At 37.3% G+C, this 25945-nt stretch overlaps 1 protein-coding gene across 1 annotated transcript; it reads right to left on the bottom strand.

The window, feature by feature from the left end:
• Positions 1 to 995: 995 nt before the first annotated feature.
• LOC101835939 (T-cell receptor gamma chain C region 5/10-13) lies at positions 996 to 23599 on the bottom strand. Its single transcript, XM_021228151.1, has 6 exons — positions 23533 to 23599; positions 17305 to 17358; positions 9695 to 10024; positions 7324 to 7371; positions 4346 to 4399; positions 996 to 1550 (listed from the first exon to the last, which is right to left on the bottom strand). The coding sequence occupies exons 1-6, from the start codon at positions 23597 to 23599 to the stop codon at positions 1411 to 1413; spliced, it is 693 nt and encodes a 230-aa protein (XP_021083810.1). The 3' UTR covers positions 996 to 1410.
• Between the last annotated feature and the right edge of the window lie 2346 nt (positions 23600 to 25945).

The raw sequence follows: 25945 nt of genomic DNA, 5'->3' as shown, positions 1-25945 counted from the left end.
AATACTGTGATTCCATAGTAGGACACAGTCTTTCCCAAAGAAGAAAGACGGAGAAATTGGTGAACAACAGATAACCTGTGTGTATGTAAGGAAAGCATAGACGTATGAGTGTCCAGTCATTTGCTTTATTTTTCTCAATTGAGAGTGACTTCGAGGAAGGTACATGATATTGGATAAATTATTTGTGTCTGTAAAACACACACACTGAATTCAAAGACTTCTCATTTTAAATTATGACTGTTACTTGAAAATCAGTGAATTTAAATGTTCTAATCTGTAGAGTAGAATTGGACTCACATCAAAGGACTCTTAGAGAATCATAATTTGGTGCATGGCAGAAGCTGAGTCCATCACCTATGCTCACTTTCAGAGTTTTAGTGTGATGTGCCGATGGGATAATGCAGTATTTCTAAGGTAGACTTGGGAACATGTCTCAAGCACGAAGCTTTATTAACCCATCTAATGTGCCTAGCTCCGGGGGACACACCTTCTAACTTTGTTCTGTGGTAGGAAACTATAGTGTGGAGAGTTCAGTATTTGATCCTACTAAATTCTGGATCCAGGACTGAAACCCCAGACCTCAGGTCTGCAGTCCATGTGTTCATTTCCTCCATCACCTTTCCTCTCTGGAGTTTGGGCAACTCTCCTGGGAACAGTGTGAGGATTAGGGAGCATGATACTGTGACACTGACACAGAGTTGATCACACAGCTCACATCCTACTAGAGCCTTTTCTGCTTCCATAGCAATGACATAAACCAAATGACCCAGGCCCAGTTTCCCCTGAGTGAACAGGCATTTGGGCTTTTGCACTTGGCTGCAGCTCCTAGGACCCACTGTTCAGAAAATTGTCCCAACCACCATCTAAAGGACAGACTTAGGAATATACTTTTGGACCTTTTTACAAACAAGTATTGTGTGTCATAGCTTGGTTGTAATGTTACTTTTGCACCTTGAGCCTTCAATCACTGTCACAAATAAAAGCACACATCATAATCAAAAGTAGAACTGATTTTTATTGTATTTTGCAAAACAAAACACAGAGTTTGGTTCTTCAGAACATGTGAAGTAGAGGCTTTTAAGGCATTATCTGCTCCAAGGGCATGAAGTGGGGGTGACTAGAAGCTGCAGTTTGTGTGCATTGGGGCTGTGATTCTCTGAGCTGTTGGGGAGAGATGGAAGATGAGATAGGAATGGAAGAGGATGGCTGAGCACTTCATGGGCAACTATTTGTTGTAGGGTGGAGTTGATCAGTTCCCTCCCTGTTTTGAAAACATTTGGATAGTAATGATACAAAATTCCACATATGTGATCTTGAGAGGTCAAAGCAGTAAGCACAAGCAGCTAGACCCTCAGAAGATATTGGGGGTAAAAGGATGAAGATAACATGACCCTCCTGTTTCATCATCCATTATGATCTTTGACCATCACAAGGCACAGCTCTTCTAAGCAGACTGAAGGTAACGAAGGCCAAGTAGAGGGCACTCTTCAAGAACAGGATGAGGTAGGCGTAGAATGCAGACGTGTTTGTAACTTGATGCTGCAGCATATCTAAGAAGAATCCTGCAGTTAGTTTCATCTGCCCTTTTGACAGAATAGCACAGATAGGTGACTTTTTTCTCGTGACCTACATTGAATGACATCTGAACACCTACCACTCTTACCAGAACTAGGAAGAAAAATCATCTTGGAAGTCAGATTAATAACAGCCCCTGATAAGTGCATTTGTAATCTTTCACTACTGAAAAGAGAAGTTGCACTTGGGGTAGATGGGTCCATTTAAAGGTTAAGTGGGAGATAAATTTAGAATTCTTCACTTCCAGTGTTTCTAAATGATAGCAAATAATATCCATCATGTACAAAGCAAATTATAAACAATATTCTGACATCTTTGCCCACGAAACATTCAATTTTTATAGTAAATAAATAGCTTTTGGTGGAGGAATTATTTTCATTTCCATTTGCAGAAGGCACAGAAAAATAGCTTGCCAAATATGTACTGAGTAAGCCACAGCCTAAGTCTTAATCCTTAGAAGTGACTTTTAAAAATTGTCACTTTCTGTTTACATTTCCAAGTATAATTATCATCTCAGACATTAAAATATAAGCACAAACACAAAACAACATCCAAAGCTTTGTAGACAGAGCCTGCTGTGCTGTGTCAGGAGGCACTGTCCATAGAAATCCAGTGGTAGCACAGCAGGGTGCATGGGAGATTGTAGAAGAGGGCAGGAAAGCCTGAAGGAACTCATCAGTCCAGATTTCCCAAATCTCTCAACTGTCTCTCTCAAGACTGTCATTAGCATAAAATGGGTAACTGGAACCAAAATATTTTGCAGTTTTATAAGAAATATGTGCTGTCATAAAAATTAAAACAATGATGGGAATTGGAAAACCACAGTAACCACTTTGTGAGTCAAGGCCATGATTTTTTTCTGTGTAAGAGATCTCAAGTAATAAAAATGTAATCTCTGCCCATGTTCACATTCATTGCTCATGTGGTACCTCAGATTCTGAGCTCATGGAATTGAGGATATGGAAGAACAGTCAGCGCTAGAACAAATATATGAGTCTCCTTTGGTGCGTATGTAGGGAGAAGGGACCAGAAACTAGTACTAAATAGAATAACTGCTTACTAAATATAATAACTATGTTGGGCATTTGATATCTAGGCACTCAATGCAATAACTGTGAATTTGGGGTAATTATTCTCCATTGTCAAGGAAGAAAAGTTTGCTTACAGAATGGAAGGCATTCATGCATATATGTGTACACTGATCATTAGAATGACTGGACCACTAGTCTGATATGGGGCAGTCTGAAGCTCATGCTCTTCCCAACTCATATGGCATTGCACTATAGGCAACGCTTTACACTGTGACTTAGAGGGAAATTACAAAACTGAGTAAGTGATCAATTGCCATTTGATGATCTGAGTTTGAAGCGCCCAGATCCGGATGTGTGACATGCCGCAGGAGTTAATATTAGGTCACTGACCACATCTGAAAAAATGGAGGAAACTGTCACAGTGTATGAGAGGAGTAAAAAGAGAAGTATACAAGATATACACACAGAATTCAGATCAAGGGCCTTTTGTCTAAAAGGGACTCTGTAGTTGCCAGGAAATGCGATTAGTACAAAACAAACAAACAAACAAAAAAAAAAACAACAAGAAAAACCTACTAAAAAGTTCCGTGGATCCTAATCAAAGTCTTACTTATGAAGACCAATTGTTGATATGACTAGGAAGTAATGGGTCAAATTACACTATCACCCACTCTATCCTGCAATTCTAGGCTTTTCTTTAAATTAGATAAATTCAAAGTTAAGATGATTGAGGTCATGTTCTCTATAAGATATAAAGTGAGCAGATGCTAAGACACCCTTTGTTCCTTCCAAGCAAGCTTCAAGATTAGTAGCATTATTAGCTAGAAGAAATGAGAACAAGTTCTAGTGAGTTACTGTGGCCATTATTTGGTGTGCTTGTGTGTGTGTGTGTGTGTGTGTGTGTGTGAGAGAGAGAGAGAGAGAGAGAGAGAGAGAGAGAGATCTCATCAAACAGAATTGATGATGAAAGCTCATGATTGTAGACTAATGATTGCTATACCAGGCAATGTATTAAATGATTCACATTCATTGTATTTAGTTCCACAGTAGGACTTAAATGAGTGACTCCATGTGTGAGAAAAGAATTAGGCTTAAAAGGTGTATTCAAAAATCTTACATGATTTTGTTAAGACAGGGTCATTATTTGGAAAATTAATCCATTGATAAAAGTGCTTGTCTTCAAAATTTAAGAATCTGCTTTGATTCTCATAACACATGCAAAAATGCTAGGTTTGGGTACATTCTGGAAATCACTGCCCTTTATAGGTAGGGAAAGCCTCCAAGGTTTTCCTCTAGACTTCACAAGAATGTGCATACACACACACATAAACTTGTACAATATGCTCTCTCTCTCTCACACACACACACACACACACACTTTTGGATTACAGCCATGCCATGTAACACTTACTTTGAACATCTTAATTCTTAATTATTCTTAGCAAATAACTATTTTTTTGTTTTACAATACAATGACTGAGAATTCCAGTGAAATTCATTCTATTAGTGGAAAGATCGCAGAAAAACCAACTATTTTGTGAATAAAGATTGAGATGGAAATAGTTTTTAGTGACATGGAGAGAATATTGATTTAAAATGCCATTCAGTCTCTTCTGCTATATTTAGCAATTATTTTTGTTTGTTTTTAATATTAATCCAAATATTTTCAGAAGATAAGGTGATAGAAGGAAAACAAACAGTTTCTCAAGAGGCAAAGGCAAATATAAATTAAAACTTACCATTTTCACATCTCATAACATTTTCTCTGGAGTTAATATCAATAGTTGTGAAAGCTGAAAGAAATTAAAGTACTAGTTAGTTATTGATGTTTATTATTTGAAAGTGTGTGTGTGTGTGTATGTGTGTGGGGGAGAATTAATACATATGAAGTGTTGATACAGAGACCTGAGAAGTTATATTTAAAAATATGAGGCTTGCAATTTCCAGAATAATTGATGTTACTATGAGATGCCATAGAAAACAGTTGTGATATGTTTTTGCACACAAAGATTTCAAAGTTTGTGATATCATTGCTTATTTTTTCTACACCTGTAATACTGTATTCCAGATTGCCTGATTTTCTTCTGAATCTAAATCTCCATGCACACAATTTGCCAAAAAGATGCACCAAAGATATGATCAATGGAAAAATGTCCAAACTGGCTGATTTTCAGACTTGTGCAAATAGGCTGATAAGTCGTGTCACACACAATGAATGTATCTAACATTAAAGTCAACAACAGAATCATGCATGGGGTAGTCTGACATGGACCAATTTCTATCTAAGAAGAGGAAAGCAGTCACAGCTTTGTAAGTCACTCATTTCCCTAAATCCCCCACTTGTATGCTTGGTTACTGGTGAGGAGATGCTTGTGGACATGTGCATTTGTGTTAATAAGAGCTGCTGTCTGTTCTGTGATTGCTGCTATACCAGGGGATGACTAAATGCATCCTAAACATCATAATGCTTAATTCTCCTGTAACACTAAAGTGAGTTGAAGTCTAGATATCCTAATTAAAAATTAAAAAATAAATTTCAACGAGCTTATATAACTCATAACTGTGAATGAGATGGTCAATATTTAATGAATGGTATGGATTTAATACAAAGGATATGTGGGAAATAAATTGTAAATATCATCAAACTTGTGGAACATTTGTATTTTTCAATCAAAATAAAAAACATCTAGAATAGAATACTTGTTTGAGAAAATATTACATTTATATATCAATAAAGAAAAATAAGTATGACCATAAATTCATGAATTCTGGTAAATGATCAAGAGATTAAACCGAGAAACCATGGAGTAGGAGAAACAGCTAAGTTAAAATGGGAAAAATGAACTATTCACTCCATATGTCTAAAAAATGTTCTCATTGAAATTATAGAACATCGCCAAACCAGTGAAAGATATAGACTTCCAAACACAAGAGGTACTTAGAATCCCAAATATGTAAGATCAGAGAAGACCTCCACATGGCACATTAAACCCAAGATACAAAAATTACAATAGAAGGAATCCATGAAAGGCTACAGAAATAAAATACCAAGTCACAGGGTTTCAGAGGTTTGCAAAAGGAACCCTCAAAGCAAGGAACTAGCCCAGAGATGAATTTTAGAGCTTAAAAAACGGCTGATGTTGTGTGCAGTTGTACCAAGGAAATAGCATCTGATAAATTAATGGAGAAGCAAAGATCTTTTAAGCAGTGCACAAAATGAAACACTTTGTGACCACCAAAGCCATCATTGTAAAAGGAATTTGGAATTACATACACCAACACCAAAGAGGGAAGAAAGACAGTATCAACCAGAGCACAGTAAACAAGGAATATCATGAGGGAAATATATGAACAAAGGAGAACTAGATACTGACAGCTCAGTCACACAAAAGTTCCTGATAGAAATAGAAGAGAAGGAAAAAGATCAATTACTTCAAGCAGAAAAGCAACAAGCACAAATGAAAGGACTCAGCAAAGCTCCTTCAGTAATAATCTGAAACACAAATGGTTTTAGTCTCCGATGAAAATATGTCAAGCAACTGGTTGAATTAAACAAAACAAAAACCAGGATCAAAATGTTGTTGTTTTCAAGACCCCTATATCTGGTGAAGATATGCACAGATTGGCACAGAAAGGATGCAAATCATTTGACAGGCAAATAGGAGCCCCAAACAAGTAGATGTAGCTATAGTTGCACTTGGTAAGTAGACTTCAATACAAAATTGATGGGGAGAGATTAAGAGGATCACAATATCAAGATGCTATAATAACTATGCATATATTTTCATCGACTGTTGAGTGAAACAGACATTAATGGACATGAAGACTAGATAAGACCAAGTAAATAAATAGTGAGTTACTTACAATAGACAGATCACCTAGACATTGCAAAATCAACAAATTTCAAATTTTAACTCTACTTCCAAAGGATTTAATAGACATCTAAAGAATATTATATTTAACTCATTGAGAATACACATTTATTCTTAAAAGCTTATGAAACTTTATTTCAGATAACATTTTAGGCAATAAAGCTAGTGTTAACAAATAATAAAATAAATAATACCTTTTATATTATCAAAACACAGTGGAACAAAACTAGATAAAAGTACCAGGAGAAACTATAAAAAGTGTGCAATGTATGAAGATTCAGCAGAATGACCTTGAATGATTAGTGGGTCCTCAAAGAAATCAGGAAAAAATATAAAATCGTTTATATTTAAGTGAAAATTAAAGAAAATTTTATTAGAAACTATGGGATACTGTGACTTTATTATATCCTGGGGAAAGACAAGAGAAACCTATGTAGTTTTCTTTTTAAGTGTCTGGTTATCTGAATCAAACTTGGGATGTGTTTTATTTGTCAGTGTTTATAAGCAATACTAGAATAACTTGATATCACACTTTTCTCAGTCATTAAATGTTGGGTGAATAGTTGGGTGGATGGATGGGTGGTGAGATAGTTGGATGGTTGGATGGATGGGTGAATGGATGGATGGATGTGGTGATGGGGTTCTTCTTTGCAGTCATTCAGAGCTACTCACTGAACTCTCATTTGTTAATTTGCTGTGTTAATATGATGCCGAGGAAATGACCGATTGCTTTAAATGTCATTCAGTCTGGCAAAATTCAGTCATTCTAGGTTTTTGTCTACCTAAAGCAAGGTGGATTCCAATGTTAAGATGATTAGGAGGAGGAAAATAAATCTAAAACTTACCATTTTCAGTTGTCAAATAAGCTTCTGTAGGAGTAACGGTGTTGACAACTAAAGGTAAGGAAAGCAAACATCGGTCAGGTATACATGTATTTGTGAAAGTATACATAGACCTATTTGTACACATTTGCATATAACTATAATGTCAACAGAAAGACAGCCATTAAAATATGACCCTTGCAATCCTAGAAGCATTAGTTGCACTGTATGTAATTTGGTGGGTGACACTCATATGATGTTTCTACATGTGACCATGTTGAAGTTCACAAGGATTGCGCCATTATCATAATCTCAATGTAATGCCCAAAACTTCCCTGCCAGACCCACTTTTCCTAGAAAAACTTTTGCCTCAAAAAAGACAATGTACAAATGAAAACTCAATGGAAAAATAGAGAGACTATTGGTTGACATATGGGCATTCATATCCTTGACTTGACGTGTCACGCTGTGTAGTTATTTCTGAGGATAGACAGATAGCCCAAATTATATTTCCAGTTTTCTGTGTGAAGCTTGAGGTAAGAGAAACCCCTATGAGTGTTTTAAAAGCAAAAATAATGTGCTTAATTATTATAGTGTTGGAGAAGCATACACCTGTTCTTTGAGGTTATTATTCTGCTAAATGTGTTCTTGTAAGTATGTATTTCCTTTCACTACACAATGTTATTGAAGGACATGTTCTGTGTGCATTAAAATGGATTTGAGTGTGTATTTGGTGAAAATATACATACAGTCATTTGGTTTCTGTTTCAAGATCTGCCTTAATAGCTCTAAAGTCTATTTTTAATCATTTAGGGGACTTTATTATCTAAAAGATAAATGAAAAGCATCATCACCATGAATTGATTGAAGTACAAAAGAATAGGCTTACTAATAATACAATCTATGTGTTTCTAAACTCCCTCAGACAAAGGTAATTGCAGTCTTAGCATTCAGCTTCATGTCCTTTCATAATCATGGCATTAAGTTATTTTATCAAGACAAACCATATGAAATGAAACATCTTCCCAGAGGCAGCATTAGAAATTCTTTGGTGAATGCTGTTACAAGAAATGCCTTGATTGCTTTCCTGCCATGAGACACGATTTTTAACTTTGTGTATTTGTCTTGCCTCTGTAAGCTGGAAATTGAATATTGGGTCTCTCTTATAATGATTTGCTATGCTGTTGCAAACAGCAACTTCCTTCATTGCTGTTACTTCATTTTCTCTTCATGAAAACTCTAGGTAAAGGTAGGAAACTTTACAGACATCACTGGCCACTACTGAAACAACGTATTCCAGAGGAGCAAGACTTACTGAGGACATACCAAAGATGTCCCCATGTTTTGGCATTTGTATATTTTTCCACAGATCAAAAGTGTTTGTCAACCACATGGGAGAAAATAAAAGGATTCTCTTTCTCTGTCATTCTGGGTCCTTAGGAAAGTTTTCAAGACTAAGAATGAGAACACACCCACATGGAGAGTTACCTACTGGTCCAGTTACAACCTGTCTTTTCCCACTCAGTCTTCTGCTGGCTGGAAGTATCTAGGTCATGGCTCCTGAATAATACATGATTCTAAATGATGAGGAACAGAATAAAAGCTATTCATTGCAGCCATTGGGTCACTAGCTCATCGAAACTATTCGTCCACATCTCACTTGTATCTGGCATACAGGTGACATAGAAAATGTCTACCCAAGTGACTGCATTTACAGAAACAAGAAATGAACTCACCATGGAAAACAGAAATGTATGTGTTAGCCTCATCCACACTTAAATTGTGAATGCTGTGTAACAGTGACATGTAAAACAAAAATCAGAAAACCTCAAGGTTGCCATAAATCTTCAGTGGCTGAATAGTTCTAATTTTTTGGTTGTTGTTGAATATAAATTTTCATAGGAGCACTAGCTTGTCAGTTAAAAACTTACTGTAGACAAAATTTAGTGCATTGAAATTGAATTAGGCAATTTTGCTTATTTTACATGGTTGAACATTTCTGAAAGGTGTCTATTGTTCTTGTGTCTGAATCAAGCACAGTCAGCAAAAGTGGAAATGGTAACTTCAACATCTAGCACTGAATGGCTAGATGCCTTTCAGGGATGTTGTTTCACTTAATGCGTGAAGCAATCCTAGAAAATAAGACATGATCTTCATATTTTATATAGTATAACTGAATCCAAGTAAATTAAAAGCAAATATTTTGCTATTTTCCCTATAATATTCTCTGAGACAGAACAGCATGGTTCTGTGTTTACAATATATATATATATATATACATATATATATAGTAAGATTTTAAAAAGATTCATTTTATCAATATACATTATAACAATGGGATCATTCCCTTTTACATATGTTTTCTTGAAACACACTTACATTACCATATGTATACCTTTATCAATAGGAGGAAACAGAATTTCTTTGTCAACTCCTCTCTGATTGTTTTCATGTTTGACAATACACCTGTACTGTTTATCCATTGAATCTTCAGTCACAGTCAGCCAACTTAACTTCATGTATGTATCATCGGTCTTCATGGTATTTCCTTCTTTAGATTCCAGAATCTTATCACCATCCTTTTCTTTCCAATATACATGTATAACATCAGGGAAGAATTTCTCAAGGAGACAAAGATATGTCCCAGCCTTATGGAGATTTGTTTCAGCAACAGAAGGGAGAAAGATGGTGGGCTTGGGAGAAATGTCTGAATCAAAGTGCTTGTCTGTCAGGAAATATAAAACATAAGAAGAGAATTATTAGGGAGACTCAATTATTAAATGGATTTGACACAATCTGGTGCAGTGTGCTGGGAAGACAAGTTGAGACTAAGTTAGTGCCCACTGTAGATTTGTGTCCACTTAGGTTGTAGAGATATACTATTGTCCCCACTTTAGAGTTGCACAATTAATAAAGGGTTTTGCATGACTTTCAGAAGTCAGCTGTTTACTTGAGGGGCCTAATTAAATCTGTCTTTTGTTGCTCCACAGGTCAGCATGGATTCTTTGTTATATCTCCTGTGTTTTCTCAGATTAGATCACACTTTTAGGATGGATGAAAGAGTCCTGGGAATGACTATATGATGTCTCTGAGAACTGGGATCTACACTTCACTAATGGCTAGTGCTCTCTCCCTTTGTCTCTTAGATTGTCTAACTAAGTCTCTCCCCCATGCATTTGCAATTCAGTTACCCCACTCTCTATTTAGCTGATTCTCAAATGTACTCCTTTTATATCATATCACATACGAGATGTCACAAGTTGAGTTGCCTGTTTTAATGGCCAATTCCTCCAAAGTACAATAGCACACATTAAATATGTCTGTGGGTCTCTGCCCAATTCTGTAGATACTACTGTTTCTCTGTCATGCCACAGCATCTTATTTCCACATCTAAACCATTCTACGCTTGTGAACTGGACCGCTTTAAAAGTTTTCCTTTCAAATGATTTACAGTGTCTATAATTTGGGGGCTATAAAACAACTTCTTTTAACAATATTTAATGTTTTTATGTTAATCTTACAGAGTTATACACTTACACATTTTGTTTAGCTTTAGAAAAAACTTTAATTTTTGTTTCATTTAAAGTTGAAGCATTACTAAGATAAAATAGAAGTGTGTTTCTCCAACTTATTTTAATATAAATTTATCTTATTTAAGAGACGCTTGATCCATCTTTGACATCCAAGGTTAGAGGCTTCAGCTCTTTATCCTATTATTAGTGTGAATTGGTTTAACTTCACTACCAGGAAGATAAACCAAAGTAAAACAAACAAACAAAAAAAAACAAAGTATTTGGAGAAGCAACTTGATGGCAATCCTACAGAAACATAAAAGGTCACTGTTATTATCATCGTAACTACTAGAGGATTTTTTTTGTACTTGCTCATGGAAATCTAGAAGAATCGTTCCACTCCAAGTCAGCAGCATGGCACATGGAAGTCATCTCTTTTCCCATAAAGAACAGCTGAAAACAGATTCTAGCCAGCTTGTTCCAAAAAGGAGCTTGAAACTGCTGGCTTAGTCTCAATGCAGGCTGACTATAAGAATAGCAGATGGCCAGACTGCACAGCCATCATAGGTCCCTAAGTGCCAACTACCATACCATATCCTATCTTCTGAGGGTTCCCAGTTTGCATGGCTCTAACTGTCAAAGGTTCACAGCACTGACACATTGACAGTGTCATCGGTTCATGTACAAGTCTCTCAGTGGATGGAGGACAGTGCCTGCTCTGCTTTGCTTTCCTTCTGAAGGTCTCATGCACTGAAATCCTTACGTAAATTTATTTTGGATTTTAAAATATAATTTGCTTCTTTTTATCAACTAATTAAAGGTATGTGTTTCACTATATTTTCTGTTATTTTTTATCATAAAATTTTAGGTAGCCACAACAACTTTTCCTTTTCGTTCTTCTGTTGTTTCTTAGCTGGATGTCTCCTTATGGATATTGTCTCAGTTCTTAAAAGGATTTTAGAAACAGGCATTGAAAACAATCAATCCACAGTTCCTATGGTATAGCTGTTTCTCTTTCTACCTTATGGTGTGATTGTTGGAGGATGTGGTAGATATGTTTGGCAGTCCTGGCTTTATGACTAGATGCTACTGGCTGCATTTAAGCAGATCTAAAATGAGAGAACATAGACTGAGGCTTTCTTTACTAAATCGTTTCTTGTGATATAGGGGTAACTGTGCATGTACACTTTGTGCATCCAACGTGTGAAAAGATTCTCTTCTGTCTTTCTGAACCAAAGCACAATTTAGAGAATATATCAGATTTATATGGACTCAGTTAATGCTAACTTTGGAGTGGAATTCATAACAGGAACTCATAAAACTAGAAAGCTTCTGTACAGAAGAGGAAATAATCAATTAAGAGATGAAGAAACCCGCCGGGAGGTGGTGGCACACACCTTTAATCCCAGCACTCGGGAGGCAGAGGCAGGCGGATCTCTGTGAGTTCGAGGCCAGGCTGGACCGACAGCCTCCAAAACAATACAGAGAAACCCTGTCTCATAAAACCAAAGAGAGAGAGAGAGAGAGAGAGAGAGAGAGAGAGAGAGAGAGAGAGAGAGAGAGAGAGAGAGAGAGAAAGAGAAAGAGAGATGAAGAAACCCACAAAGTGGAAGAGAATCTTTGCCAGCTATACATCTTACAGAGAGTTAATATACAGAATATATAAAGAAACCCCTCTAAAAACAGTCAGGGACTGCAGAGATCACTCAGCAACTCAGAGCACTTGATGTTTGAGGGAGCATTTTAAGTGGGGAAGGAGAAGGGAAAGCAAACTGTAGGAGGAAGGGAGGATATATAACACTAAAGAGGTTTGAAAAGCCATAGGGAATCATATTTACTTAAGATTGAGAGAGAGACAAAGACAGAGAGAGAGAGAGAGAGAGAGAGAGAGAGAGAGAGAGAGAGAGAGAGAGAGAGAGAGAGAGAGAGAGAGAGAGAGAGAGAGAGAGAGAGAGAGAGAGAGAGAGAGAGAGAGAGAGAGAGAGAGAGAGAGACTGACTTAGGGTACTTAGGCTTCTCCTCATCTATAGGCTATTTCACAAAACCCCCAGAGCCAACCGCAGGAAAATTCATTTTGGTTTTTGATTAGAGTCCAAGAGACCCTCAAAACAATATAGGTTATTTACATTGCCTTTGGTTTCCTCTAAGAATTTGCAAATAAGACCCTATTGCTAAATAGACCATACTTTAAATATAGGACATGGAGGAATTGAAGTGGATTTGACCTGGAAGCCTCCTTCCTGAGGATTATCTCTCATAGTACCAGAAGGAGGTATGCAAGCTGCCAAGGCAGAAAAGTAATTGATGACCTATGAACTACAATGACCAGATGGCAAGATATCCTTAAAGGGGCAGTAATTGCAAGCATATATTAGGGGAAACCAACAACCATCTAATTGGATTTAAAGGTTTCTCAAATGGAAAGAATGTGTGCCTAATACTGTAAAACAGCTTGGCTGGTAAGGTTGTCAACCCTGGGAGAGTCTACTACTGCCACTTCCCTAAACCAGTATAATCTCTAACTGCATTCCAAATGCCTATCCTTAATGCACACAGCTTGATGTGGTAAAGAATTTTCCCTTTTCAGCAGATGTAAAACCATTACAGAAAGCCACAACTGGTCAAAATGCAGAGAACAATTGACTGTTAAGTGCATTGTTGCATTTCATATATGTGAGACTCAGGGCATATCATGGAAGAAAGAGTAGAAGATTGTAAAAGTCAGAGGACCAGGATATCTGCTGGGAGTGTCTTCCCTATGTGAAAGGGAAGCTTCACCTAGGAAGCCTCAAGAATATAGTTACCTGAACAAAAACTGGAAAAAAATACCATCAAATGACATGCTGGAAGAAATCTTACAATGTCGCTCTTCCTGGATGAAAGACTACATGCAATTAATGGCTGCCGAGAGGGAGAATTAGGGTCTCTGATAGGTTATCTAATCTCAAGTAGTCGGCTCTAATCATATACACACAAGCAACAAAAAGGAATTCAGCATGTTGTAGTTACAAATTCATTGTGTGTGTGTGTGTGTGTGAGAGAGAGAGTGTGTGTGTGTGCGTGTGTGTGTAAGAATACTAATAGGAGGCCATAAACTTGAGAGAGTTGGAAGAAGACGTTAGTGGTGTTAGTGGGAGGAAAGGAAGGAATGATGTAAATATAGTGCTCATGATACAACCAAAAATTAAGATTATAAAAGGGAAAAATGAAAACACAGTTAACATGTATTTAGTAATTATCACATGAGACAGTAACTTCTACAGTTAATGCTTGTTTCACACATATATTGACAAAAATATTAAATGCAGAGATGCTTTTCTTTTGTTGTGCGATTAGATAATTGCCTTGGCACATAAAATCATCATGATACCACAAAATGGACACTCAGGAAGAAGATGGTTGCTGTGTGTAGATGTGTAAGTCGGGTGAAGTCTGGAATCACTCTGATGAGATGTAAGGGCTCAGAAGCATTCTTTAACTGATGCTGGTATCGATAGACATTTTAACTTTGTTTAAATTTAAGTTAAGAAATATGATTTCTATGTGCTAGTTTGACTGAAGTATCTGTTATCTCTTTAAGTTTATTCAAATTAGAGTGGAAAACTTTTTTTCTATATTTAGCTACTGGGAAATAAAGGTCACCTCAGCTTCACCATCTACAAGACGCATGTTAAATTGAAATGACTTTTGGAATCATGGAGTATTTGTTTTAGAAGGAAAAAGCATGATGCAAACCCTAACAGTTCTAGTGTGAGATTTGTGTTTGGTGTGACCCAAACATATGCATTACTGAGATCATATACGGAAGTTAATATTTAATTATCTACCAGTCTCAGGGAAGGAGTTAAATAATTTCTTTTTTAGTTTCAAATAATTCTTAAAATACCCACTAAGAGGGATGCCATTATCCTCATGGTACACGCAAACTATGGGATGCCTTGCTCAGCCTTAAGGCATGGGAGAGGAGCCTGTCCCTGTTCCCAGCCTATAGTGCCAGAATATGTTGACTCCTCATGGGAGCCCTTACCCGTGAGAAGATGAGGACTGGGGGTGGGCTGATAGGGGTGCCATGAAGGGTGGGAGGTGGTGAGGAGAGGGGTGAGAAGGGGGTGTGGGAGGGAGAACTGTGGTTTGAATATAAAATGAAATAAAAAATAAAAATGGCAAAAAGAAAATATGAATAATTTTAAGAACAGTTGGGTAGACTCTTCATGACACAGTACCAAGCAAAACCAGTCAAATCCAGTATCATGAATCTATTCTACCCTGATTTTGCTAATATAATTAAAGTATACCAGATAAATGATCTAATGGAAATTTTACAGAATAACGACCATGAATGACAGTAGCATTATTTTTGCTTATTTATGTATCTTAGCAATTCTGCTATGATCAATAGGAACCTTAAAAACTATAAGAAGAAATCTGTTCCCTTAAACAGTTTTCATGTATTAATCAGCTCTTAGCCTAGAATGTAATTAGACTTTTAAAATATTTCTTAACTTTTGATGTACCAGTAATAGTATTCATGAATTTGAACATTTAGCAAATAGATATTAAATAATATTTTAGGCATTTGGTGATTCAGATGAATTAAATGATTGGCTTCTAGATGGATTATAACAGGATTTCTTACTAAGATCCAATTCCAACTGAGAAAAGACTTGCGCTATCTCACAGAGTATATTCATACTTTTCTCTGGGACCAAGCCTCTGGCATGCTAGGCAATAATTCTACCACCAGCTGCTATTTCCAGCCCCAAGGTGTGAATTATTAATGATGACCTCACAAGCTAGTCTTTGATTGGAAAATATCCTTTCGACTTAAAGATTCCTTGACAGTTTCTAGGACACTGAATTTGAATTCTGCACTGTACATTAGAACACGCTAACTTGTGTTTATGTCTATAGTTGTCTCATCCTGAGAGTCCAGGCAGCTGTGAGTTATGCAACCAAGGAGTGCATTTAATACAACTTACCTCTTTCCTTTTCAATATTTCCAGAAATTTGATGCCAAAACAGAAATAAAAGTAAGTCTTGTCATACTGTCAGGTCACATTATATAAATAACCCAAGAACCATACCATAATCATTTAATAAACACATATTCAGAATTATCTCCTTCATTTTTTGTGGAGAGAAGAAAGTTTGGCTCCACAACAGAAGCGTTTCATTCTTGTGATGCTTCATACAAATTATGAATGTTTAAAATCAAGTGGCAATGAAAGTGTCCATGTAAAAGGTCAAGCCACAGAGCAGGAAATATTCTGAACTTAAAACCTGACAATGCTTGTGATGTTGCAGTACATGGTTATTTGCCGCCATTGTGTGTTCTGTAATGGAAAATCAAGTACCTCAGCCCCGGTGTTTCCCCTGTGAAAGGAGATAAAGGTCTGTGTAAAGATGTGGAGTAATGACCGAAGGCACACACGCTCCTTAACATAATGTCTAGTTTTCAATTCTTTTCTCATGCTATTTTTCTCTTTAATGCGATGATTTGTAGCCACACCCTCTCATTTTTCTTGGTCCACATTTCAAGTATCGTTCACAACATTCTTAGACTCACAAGTGTTTCAGATCTTATATGGTTTTGTATTTAAAAGGCTCATCCTAAATTTGGATTTTAAAAGCAATAGCTATTACACAAATTAATAGTGGAAAGGATTCCAGGAACCTAGGCCCTCCTGACTTTCTGGAAGCCATAGTCCAAGGTATAATGAGGCCTATCACAGTATCTAACCTTGAGGAGGGGAGCTCTTTCATGCAGAGTTTATGTCATGGCTACTCTTTTTATCTCTAACATTCTGAGCAACCTGTTTAGCAGCTGAGAGAATACATGGTCCAATGCAGATGCAGAGCCATGGAGAGTCTTTGCATGGACCCAGGAATCAAAGGCCCCATGGAACATATATATTTCATTAAATTGGGCAGTCTTTAAGCAGCCTCCATATGTCTTACTGCCGTAGATTCTGTCTGTCCTCACATTACCCTAAGGTTTCAGGCAAATGAGAGGGCTGTATTGACATCTTTAGAATTTTCTGTGAGAATTAATGTTTTCAGGGTACTTAGGTATATAATCATAAGCAGGAATAAAGATCTTTCAATTTTCTGAAGAAAGGAATATATTGTAATCCCCCAAATATGTAGAAAAGAAACTAATACAATTACACTTTGAGGAGACCCTCTTTAAAAGACCTTCTACAGAAAAGGAACTTGGTGTAGTATTGGTAATATTAGTAATATTGGTGAATAGCATAAGCACAGTCCTCACAGAATTCTAACTTCTACCCCCTGTGTATGCATTTTAAATGCAGGATTTCAGTTTGCTTACTGACAAGAAAGGAAGAAATTGCTTACAAAGTAGCTTCATTTCTCTTCATTTCTATGTCCAGTAACTCATAACTGAAGTTAATCACAATTGTTTTTTCTAAAAATAAGAAAAAAATTTCACTGGTTATTCACTACTAAGATAACAATGCAACAACTTCCTTACCTGAGGGAATTACTATGAGCTTTGTCCCTTTTGAAAATATCTTGGTCCATGAACCTGTCAGTCACATTGCTCAGACCTTCTACAAAAATGTGAAGCCTCTCTTGGCCTTCAGTACGATGAGCCATTTAGGAACTCTTAGAAAGTTGACCTGGATTCCCCCGGAAAGTTTTGTATCATCCAATAATTTGTAAGTTTCCTCGCAAACTGATTTGACAAACTGTTCTCTTGTCTGAGGCAGCAGTTACTGTAAAATATCAACAGACAATGGGAAGGTTAAAAACAGAAGGAGGGCCGGGCCAGGCCACAAACCAAGAGCTTTCCTAAGTTACAGGAAACATATTCTGAGAATTAAGTCTCTTTTTTTAATTCCGAGATGTTTAGTCTTGCTGAAACTGCTAAGATAATTTATTAAATGTGTCTCTACTCACAGAAATACCAAGGCCACACCTTCAGTAATTTGGGAGTTTCTTAGGGGAGAAAGCTCTCTAGCAATGGCAAGGGAAATGGAGCAACCAAGGAAAGTTTAAGGATGGTGAGCCAAGCCCTCCATGTTCTAAGAAGCCACATGACCTCTTGCCTGATGATTTATTATCAGGGTGGTGGCAACTAGGAAATGGCTTTTTCTGACGACTTCCTATTCCCTTTCAAAGAATAAAATAAAATTATACAAATCTGTCTCTCATGGAATTATAAATCCCTTGTTTATTCTAGAAAGTGGAAACTAAATCCAGTGCTCTGAAATTCTGAAAATAAATTTGAAGGCATTTCTGTGCTCTCCCAAAACTCACCTCAGAAGGAGAGGAATAGCCAGAAATGCCCTGAAGTACAGGTGAAGCCAGGCCTTGACTGGCCACCATGTCCTTCCTAGACCCAACAGTCCAGGCCTAAGTTACATGAGCAGACATAAACTCTGTCCCTAAAGACTGTAGGTGATCGGAATGTCCATCAATAGCCCTCTCTCAGCCACCAACCCAGACGAGAGGACAAGATTATAGAAAAAAAATTAAGTTCCGAATATAGTTTTAAATGTAAATGCTTAAAAATTTAGTTTTACATATGTATTTTGCCTGAATATATGTTTGTATATCACACGCATGCTTAGTGCCAGCAGAAGCCAGAAGAGGAGCTGGATCCCATGGACCTGGAGTTACAGGCAGTTGTGAGCCTTTGTGTGGGTGCTGGGAGCTAAACCGAGACCCTGCTAGAACAGAAAGCACTCTTGCTGCTAAGCCACCTGTCCAGCCCCCAACTGGCATTTGAGACAAATAATAGATTTGCATTGAGTTCACATCAGTTCATCTTCTAGAAATGTTGATGACTTTTAATGACTTCTAGTCCCTAACTAATTGGAGTCTTCTATGAGAAAAACAAGTGTATGCATGCACACACACACACACACACACACACACACACACACACACACACACACTGACATGTGCAAGACAGAGAAAATGCATATGCTTTCACAGACTGGCTTCATTTAGGTGCCATCACAAACCAACAAAAATTTTTCATTCAGACTCTCCAAGGGATTCTGACTTGCGCCAAGTTGAGAATTAAAGCTAATCAAAATAGTTTCAAAAAGAAACTTGGCTCAGCACTGATCATAAGAGAGGTAAGAAGAGGCAAGAGGCACTGAGAATTAAATACTAGTGCAGCCACCTTTGTAGGTCACTAGTTCCAGACCCTCTTTGGCTGCAGTTTCCTCATTTGCAGTGACAGCTTTGAGCTAAATGAGTCCCAAGGACCTACCCAGACCCAACACCTGTGAACCTATTACTGCAAGCACTGAGGATCCTCAGTGGTCAAGGGACTGTGAGTGTAGCTGAGGAGCAGGGATAGGAAGGTTTTCTTACAGGTTCCTTCAGATAATGAGACACCGTGAGATCCCAGCAGGTACAATAGTATGTGGCTTCATCTGCTGTGATAGCAATGTTGATTATCAGGTTGAAGGTGCCATCATTCTTTTCAGCTGTTTCCAAGGAGGAGTTGGGTTTGTCTGACTTATAAGTCCTGTCTGAGCCATAGAAGATTCGTTTCAGGCCTCCCCTTCTTTCAGTTGGTACCAGAGCACAATGGTGTTCTGGATGGAGGACCCAGATAGCTTGTAACTTATGTACACCATCTTGTTTGGCCTTTAGGCAAAGGACAGCTGATCCTCAGATACTGTAAGTTTGAAATCTCTAGCTGAAAAGTGAGAAGGAGAAATTAGAGATGTTTAAATAATGTTTATTCCCAAATACAAAAATAATGAAAGGGAAGAAGGAAACAAAATCAACTTACAAACCCAAGGCAAAGTCAGAAGGAAAAACTCAAGGGGTTGGCATTTCCAATGATAGTTGCAATTGACAGCAGAGACAGTGAATAGGGCCACAACTATGGTGGATTAAGGTGGAGCCCTAGCACTAGAGGAATGGACCAGGTCATTTTATCATGTTCCTATTGCAAAGGAACTATTAAATACCAGAAGACCTCATTGTTATGCACATGTTTCAGTAACAGAGCTACTTTTCCCTTGGTAGTGGCAGTTGCCCCTCACCTTTTATCCATTGCATGCTTCAAAGACAACTCTCTTTGACATCATTTTAAGAAACTGATGTTTGTATTTTTCCATATTATTTTAAGAGATTTGTAACAGTGTATGATTATAATAATCGCATGGGAAAATTTGTCTTATTATACACAGTACAGAATAAGATGAGAATTTCACAACCATAAAGAATTTCAGAGCCTTGTGAATATTAAACACTCCTCGTAGATACAACATTTTACAGAGTCTTAAGCTTGATTATAGTTATTTTAGTGATCATATTGCTGTAGATTACACACACTGCTGTGAATGAACACCTTCTACTTTTACCCTATTCATAGTTATTCATTTTTTAGCTAAAACATACAGAGTAGCGAAAGGGAAATTTTGTATTCATCAAGATGTGCTACAGAAGATAGAAGAGAGGTATGGATGGCGAGAGAGGTAAAAGAGAGATGCTGGAGGCAATTGAGATAACACCGAAATAAGATGTTAAGTAATGGATACATATAGGCAAATGTTAGATGATAGATAGACAGACGGAAAGTAGACAGATTATAGATAGTAGATATATAGATTATGCATAGTAGATAGATGATTGACAGATGAAAGATTGATGATAGGTAGGTGGTAGATAATAGATGACATAGATAAATATATAAATGATAGGTACTGAGTGGATATCTAAATGGTAGTTAAGAGATAGATAGAAATTAGATAGTCCCTGAGGTCTACATTTGAAATTTCTCTTGGGCAACACTTTTCTACTAACACTGATGCTCTGGTGAGTACACTTCACCTGGAATATTTGGTAATAGGCTGCAGGGAGAATTTGCGTCCATCCTAACTTTAGACTTCTGACCACCCAGCCAAAGAAACTTGCTTCAGGCTTTGTTTTGCTGTTAAGTGTTGCCATTAAATGGCCAAGTTAAAGATGACATAATATGGCTGGGCAGTGGTGGCACACGCCTTTAATCCCAGCACTCGGGAGGCAGAGGCAGGCGGATCTCTGTGAGTTTGAGGCCAGGCTGGACCGACAGCCTCCAAAACAATACAGAGAAACCCTGTCTCGAAAAACCAAAAAAAAAGACATAATATGTCCCTGTACTGTTTTAATATGCATTAAAAACAAACCTGTATATTTTAGCTAGAGCCATATAAATTAGTTTTCTAAATACTTACATGCACTAATATGTGCTAATAATCCAGAACATCAGTCTAAAGCTTCAATTATTGAATAATGTATTAGTACAGGCGTTACAAAAACTTTATGTGTATTATTTGAAGAGACTTTTCAATAGTTTATTAAGGTTAATATTGTGTTCCCCATTGCAAATTAGGGAAATTAATCAAAGATATGTAATTTAACCAAAGCCATACAGACAACATCAGGGAATGTGTATGTAACACATATTGATTTAGTAGGCATTGGGAAATAGGAAAAGATAAAAATAAATTGAGCATACCTTAGCCAACTCTTGCCATCCCAACACCATCAAGATGTACAGAACCCTCCAGAATACCTGCCCATTTTTCAGGTAAAAGATCACACCACCCACCTCTGGTACCCCAAACCCTCCCACCATAGGACACTGCTTGCTCTCCAAGTCCTAAAGACAACACCCCTGACAACCATGGCACTCCATTATTTCCCTGACAACTCAAGGAGAACCCAGCCTCCAAAATAATCAAACATGAAAAGCAAGGCTATATCTCCTCCAGTTACCAAACAAGCAGTCCCTAGCAAGAGCAATTTAGACAAAACTCCAGGAAAATGGTTTTAAAATTATGTTCTGAGAATTCAAAGAGAACATGAATTAACTCTCAAATAGATTCAAAGAGGATAAGAGTAAACTCCTGAACTGGTCACAATGGTGCATGCTTTTGATCCAAGTAATTGGGAGGCAGAAGAAGGTGCATTTTTGTGAGTTCAAGGCCAGATTGGTCTACAAAGCAAGTTCCAGGACAGTTAGGGCTACATAGAAATTTTTTAAAAAAAGAATAAACTCCTGGATGAATTCTAAGAGAATACAAACAAACAACTGAATGAAATAATGAAGACAATTCTTAATCTGAAAATAAAATTGAACAAAGTGAGAGAGACAGGGAAGAAAAACTAATGCTTGAACTGGAAAATTCGGTAAGTCAAATAAAAAGATAAATGGAAAGTCTCATCAATAGCATAATCTTGTGGAGAACAGAATATCAGGGCTTGAAGTCAAGGTAGAAAAATTGAATCATTAAGTTAAAGAAAATAATAAATATTAACCTTATGAATGCAACATGTGAGGCCTTGGGACTTGAAGAAAAGAACGAGTCTACAAATAATATGTATAGAAAATGGAGGAGAATTACAGGTTATCAATGCAGAAATGTCTTCAATAAAATCATAGAAGAAAATTTACAAAAATTATGGAAAGGCACACATTATAAGTATATCTACTATTAACACTAATTACATGAGGAACATCAAAAACACTTTCTTCTACTTTGCTTTCCCCTGCCCTTCCCATCCTGTTCTGGACTAGTGCCTCACACTGTTACTGTCCTCGGTGCCTTGCTCTTCTTGCCTTGGGCTTCCAAATGTTGTGATTAGAACAGCACCTACCAAGTATACTTTTTGAAATCAGAATTTTTCTCCATAATTTTTGAAGTATCTTTGTAAAACATAGCTCTGACTTCAATGGGAACAAGAGACAAATGATTTCAGAGGGAGATATAAATGACCATTGCCTAGGAACACTGATTGAGATGCTCATAGATGCTGTGTTCAAACATGCAGCAGTTTAAGTAAGTTTTGTGGTAATGGAACAAAATAAGTTCATAAACCAAGGCACTTTTCAATTACTTTGGTGAAAATATTAAGTATATGGGTTATAGCAAAGTGGGGACATCTCTACCATAGACAGCAGATAATATATCATAGCATGCTTAGCCTTTGGGATGGTGGCAGCTAGTGGTCTGTCAATATATTCCAAGGATTTATTTGTTAGTTACAAGGATGCTGCTCAAACACTAACAAGGACAATTAACAATTAGGTGACCAACAATAGTCCAGGGTAGTTGGGACTCAAACCACAACATACCAATTCTTCAACACCATGGAGGTTCTAGGCAGATGGTTTTCCCCTTGGAACTTCAGTACACAGAAAGTAGATTTTTAAGGACATGGGAGAGGAAATTTTTATTTTTATACTTTTATACTTTTATTTTTATACTTTTGTAACACTGTTCCTTGGATGTACTCAATCATCCCACCACTAAACTCAGAATAAACATTAATTGTCAACCACTGTTTCTTACATTGTTGTTTTTTGAGATGCAGGGAGATTTTTTCCTTTTTGTTAACTTATTGCTTGAGAAATTTATACATGTATCTAACACACTGTGTTCACACTCACCACCCTACTTACTCTCTTATTTAGCTCATCCCGAATCCTACCTTTTTAACCAACCCACTCACTGTAGCATTCCGTTTGTTTGGTTTTCTGTTTTGTTCTGTGACCTACTGCATTTCTTGGCTCTCTTGTTCTTTCTTTTCATTATTTTCTTGGCAGATCACCAAAGTACAGGATCACAGCTTGCTTTGACCCAACCACGAGTCCAAAGGTGTAGACTAACATTTGTCACATTGAGCTGCCTCCCAAAAATCCTACTTTGATCTCTAATATCCCTCAATGAGCTGATTATGTACTTACAGGTGTAGTGGCCACTAGTTTTCTTCACTTTCAAATACAGATTGTAACTAAAGACAGATCTCTCCATCTCTGAAAATCTCCACTGCTTGTGAAGGAACTAGGAATCTATAGCAGAATATATCCCTGTGGGATGAATGTCTCTGTTTACATTTAGCACTATCCTGACATAATTCTAAGCCATTCTTTTCCTGCAAACCTTTGTGCAATGAAATTAACAAAAGACCAGATCATGCTGCAAGCTCTCCATTCTGTATTTGAATAACTCTCAGATACCGAGTAGGATATAGTGTGGGGCCATCCTGCCTTTAGACTATAGTCCACAGGACCTCACTGGGGAAATAGAACCCCAGATGTTGCCTAGAAGCTCAAAACTCAGGTGGCCCCTCAGCTAAACAGTTGTGATCCCCAGGAAGGATGTGGGTTGTCACAGATAGGAGATGGTTCTTATGCAGGCTGTTATAGAAACTCTAATGTTGTGCTCAATCCAGAGAGCACAGTAGTAGATGCCTTCATCTTTTTTCTTCAAGAAATTTACTTTCAAAATTGAAGTAGAAGTTTGAACATCTTTACTTGCTTCCATTTTCTTGTTTACTCCTTCTAAGGGGCGTTCATTATAGTTCGTCCTGACATATATTAGATACTCAAACTGTTGATTTGGTTTCTGCCGGTACCAATGTATATCTACTTTGCTAAAGTCTTGAAGAGAAACCTTACAGGATATTTGGGCACTCTTATCCATTGCTCTGGTGACTGATATTTCAGTTTGTTCCAACTGCCCAAGCCCAACTGCAAGCAAAAGAAAATCTCATGAACAAACAAAACATCATTTGAAGAAATGGAAATAAGGATGACTTCATTGCCTCTTGCACATGAAAATGTCTACTTACAAACCCAGAGACAGGATAAGGTGAATCCACTCAGGAGCAACATCCCAACTGTATAGCTGCTTCACAAGGAGGCAGGAAGTAGTCTGTGAGCTGGAGTCTCAGGTCACAAGCAGGAGGGTGGGGCTGTCCTAGTGTCTCAGATAACTGCAGGGCCAGTGGATACCCCTGGGTGGATCATGATCTGCTCCAGTTCTGAATAGTAATGGGGTTTCCTGTCCAACAACAGCAAGTCAAATATATCTGTGGGTTAAAGTTCTAAATAACATCCTTTTTCTGTATGTCTTCATCTGGTACATTGTAGGGAGAGTCACCAGTCTGTCCTTCACTCTGCTGTAGGTGTGTTGCCCGGAGACCAGAAAGAGACATTTGCTATACTCTGTCTATGTATTTGTGATTTTATATTGATTAAAGACCCAGATACAAAGGCTGACCATGATGTTCTGAACCGGGAGAAAACAAAACAAAACAATACAAAAACACCTCAGATGCTGTATTTGGCAGATACTCTGTGCACAAGCATATAGATATTTTGTGTTTTTTCTATTAACTCCAAAGTCACACAGTAGAATGTGACTTGGACAATTATATTTAATTTCTTTTTATATTTTATTAAAATTATTTTTCATTTTACATACCAACCCCAGTTCTACCTCCCTCCCCTTCTCTCACTCCCCATCTTCCTCCATCCCTCATAAGGGATAAGGCCTCCTTTGGGTAATCAATACTTAATTTCTTATATAGGAACTTCAAAGAAAAAAACTGGATTAAAATTGTCAACAGGTATCAAGCAAGTCAACGTATAAAAAGTGTCATCTCCTCTTAATAGAGCTTGGAGTCAAATATATTAAGCAGAGACAGAGCCATGATTAACTTTAAGGTTAGCATTAGTGTTTCATAGCCATTAGAGATTTCTAGGCATTTGACAAGCTTTATTATATGACTTCATTTAACACTATCCACAGCCCTATGAATTGGGTGCTGTGCTCATCTCTATTTGACAAATGGAGATAGCGGCAAAGAGAAATCAATCACACATTCAATAATAATGAATTCTTAAGAATGATAGTTCAGATAAGCAAAGATCTGTTAATGAATATCTGAGTAAGCTGAAAATGTCACAAAGACACTTTCCATTTACATTTTCTTAAACTTTCCTCTACATATTTATGAATAGAAATAGTATTGCTCCCGAGAGAGAGAGAGACAGAGACAGAGAGAGAGAGAGAGAGAGAGAGAGAGAGAGAGAGAGAGAGAGAGACTGTGCATGTGCCCTCTCCCAGGAATAGAAATCTTCTTGTCAAAGAGATATAAGTTAACCTTGGTTTCTAACCATGGATGAATGGATAAAAAAATGTGAGGTGTGTGTGTGTGTGTGTGTGTGTGTGTGTGTGTGTGTGTGTGTACACACTCATGCATGCAATGAGACTTTATTCACCTATCAAAAGGAACAAATTCTATTGTTTGTAGGAACAATGATAACATTGAAAGATTGTGTTGCTTGAAATGAGGGAAACAGAGAAAGACAT

This window comes from Mesocricetus auratus, unplaced genomic scaffold, assembly GCF_017639785.1.
Source record: "Mesocricetus auratus isolate SY011 unplaced genomic scaffold, BCM_Maur_2.0 Super-Scaffold_100013, whole genome shotgun sequence".
In the NCBI taxonomy this organism is placed as follows: domain Eukaryota; kingdom Metazoa; phylum Chordata; class Mammalia; order Rodentia; family Cricetidae; genus Mesocricetus; species Mesocricetus auratus.
This window is presented reverse-complemented; position numbering and strand designations above follow the sequence as displayed.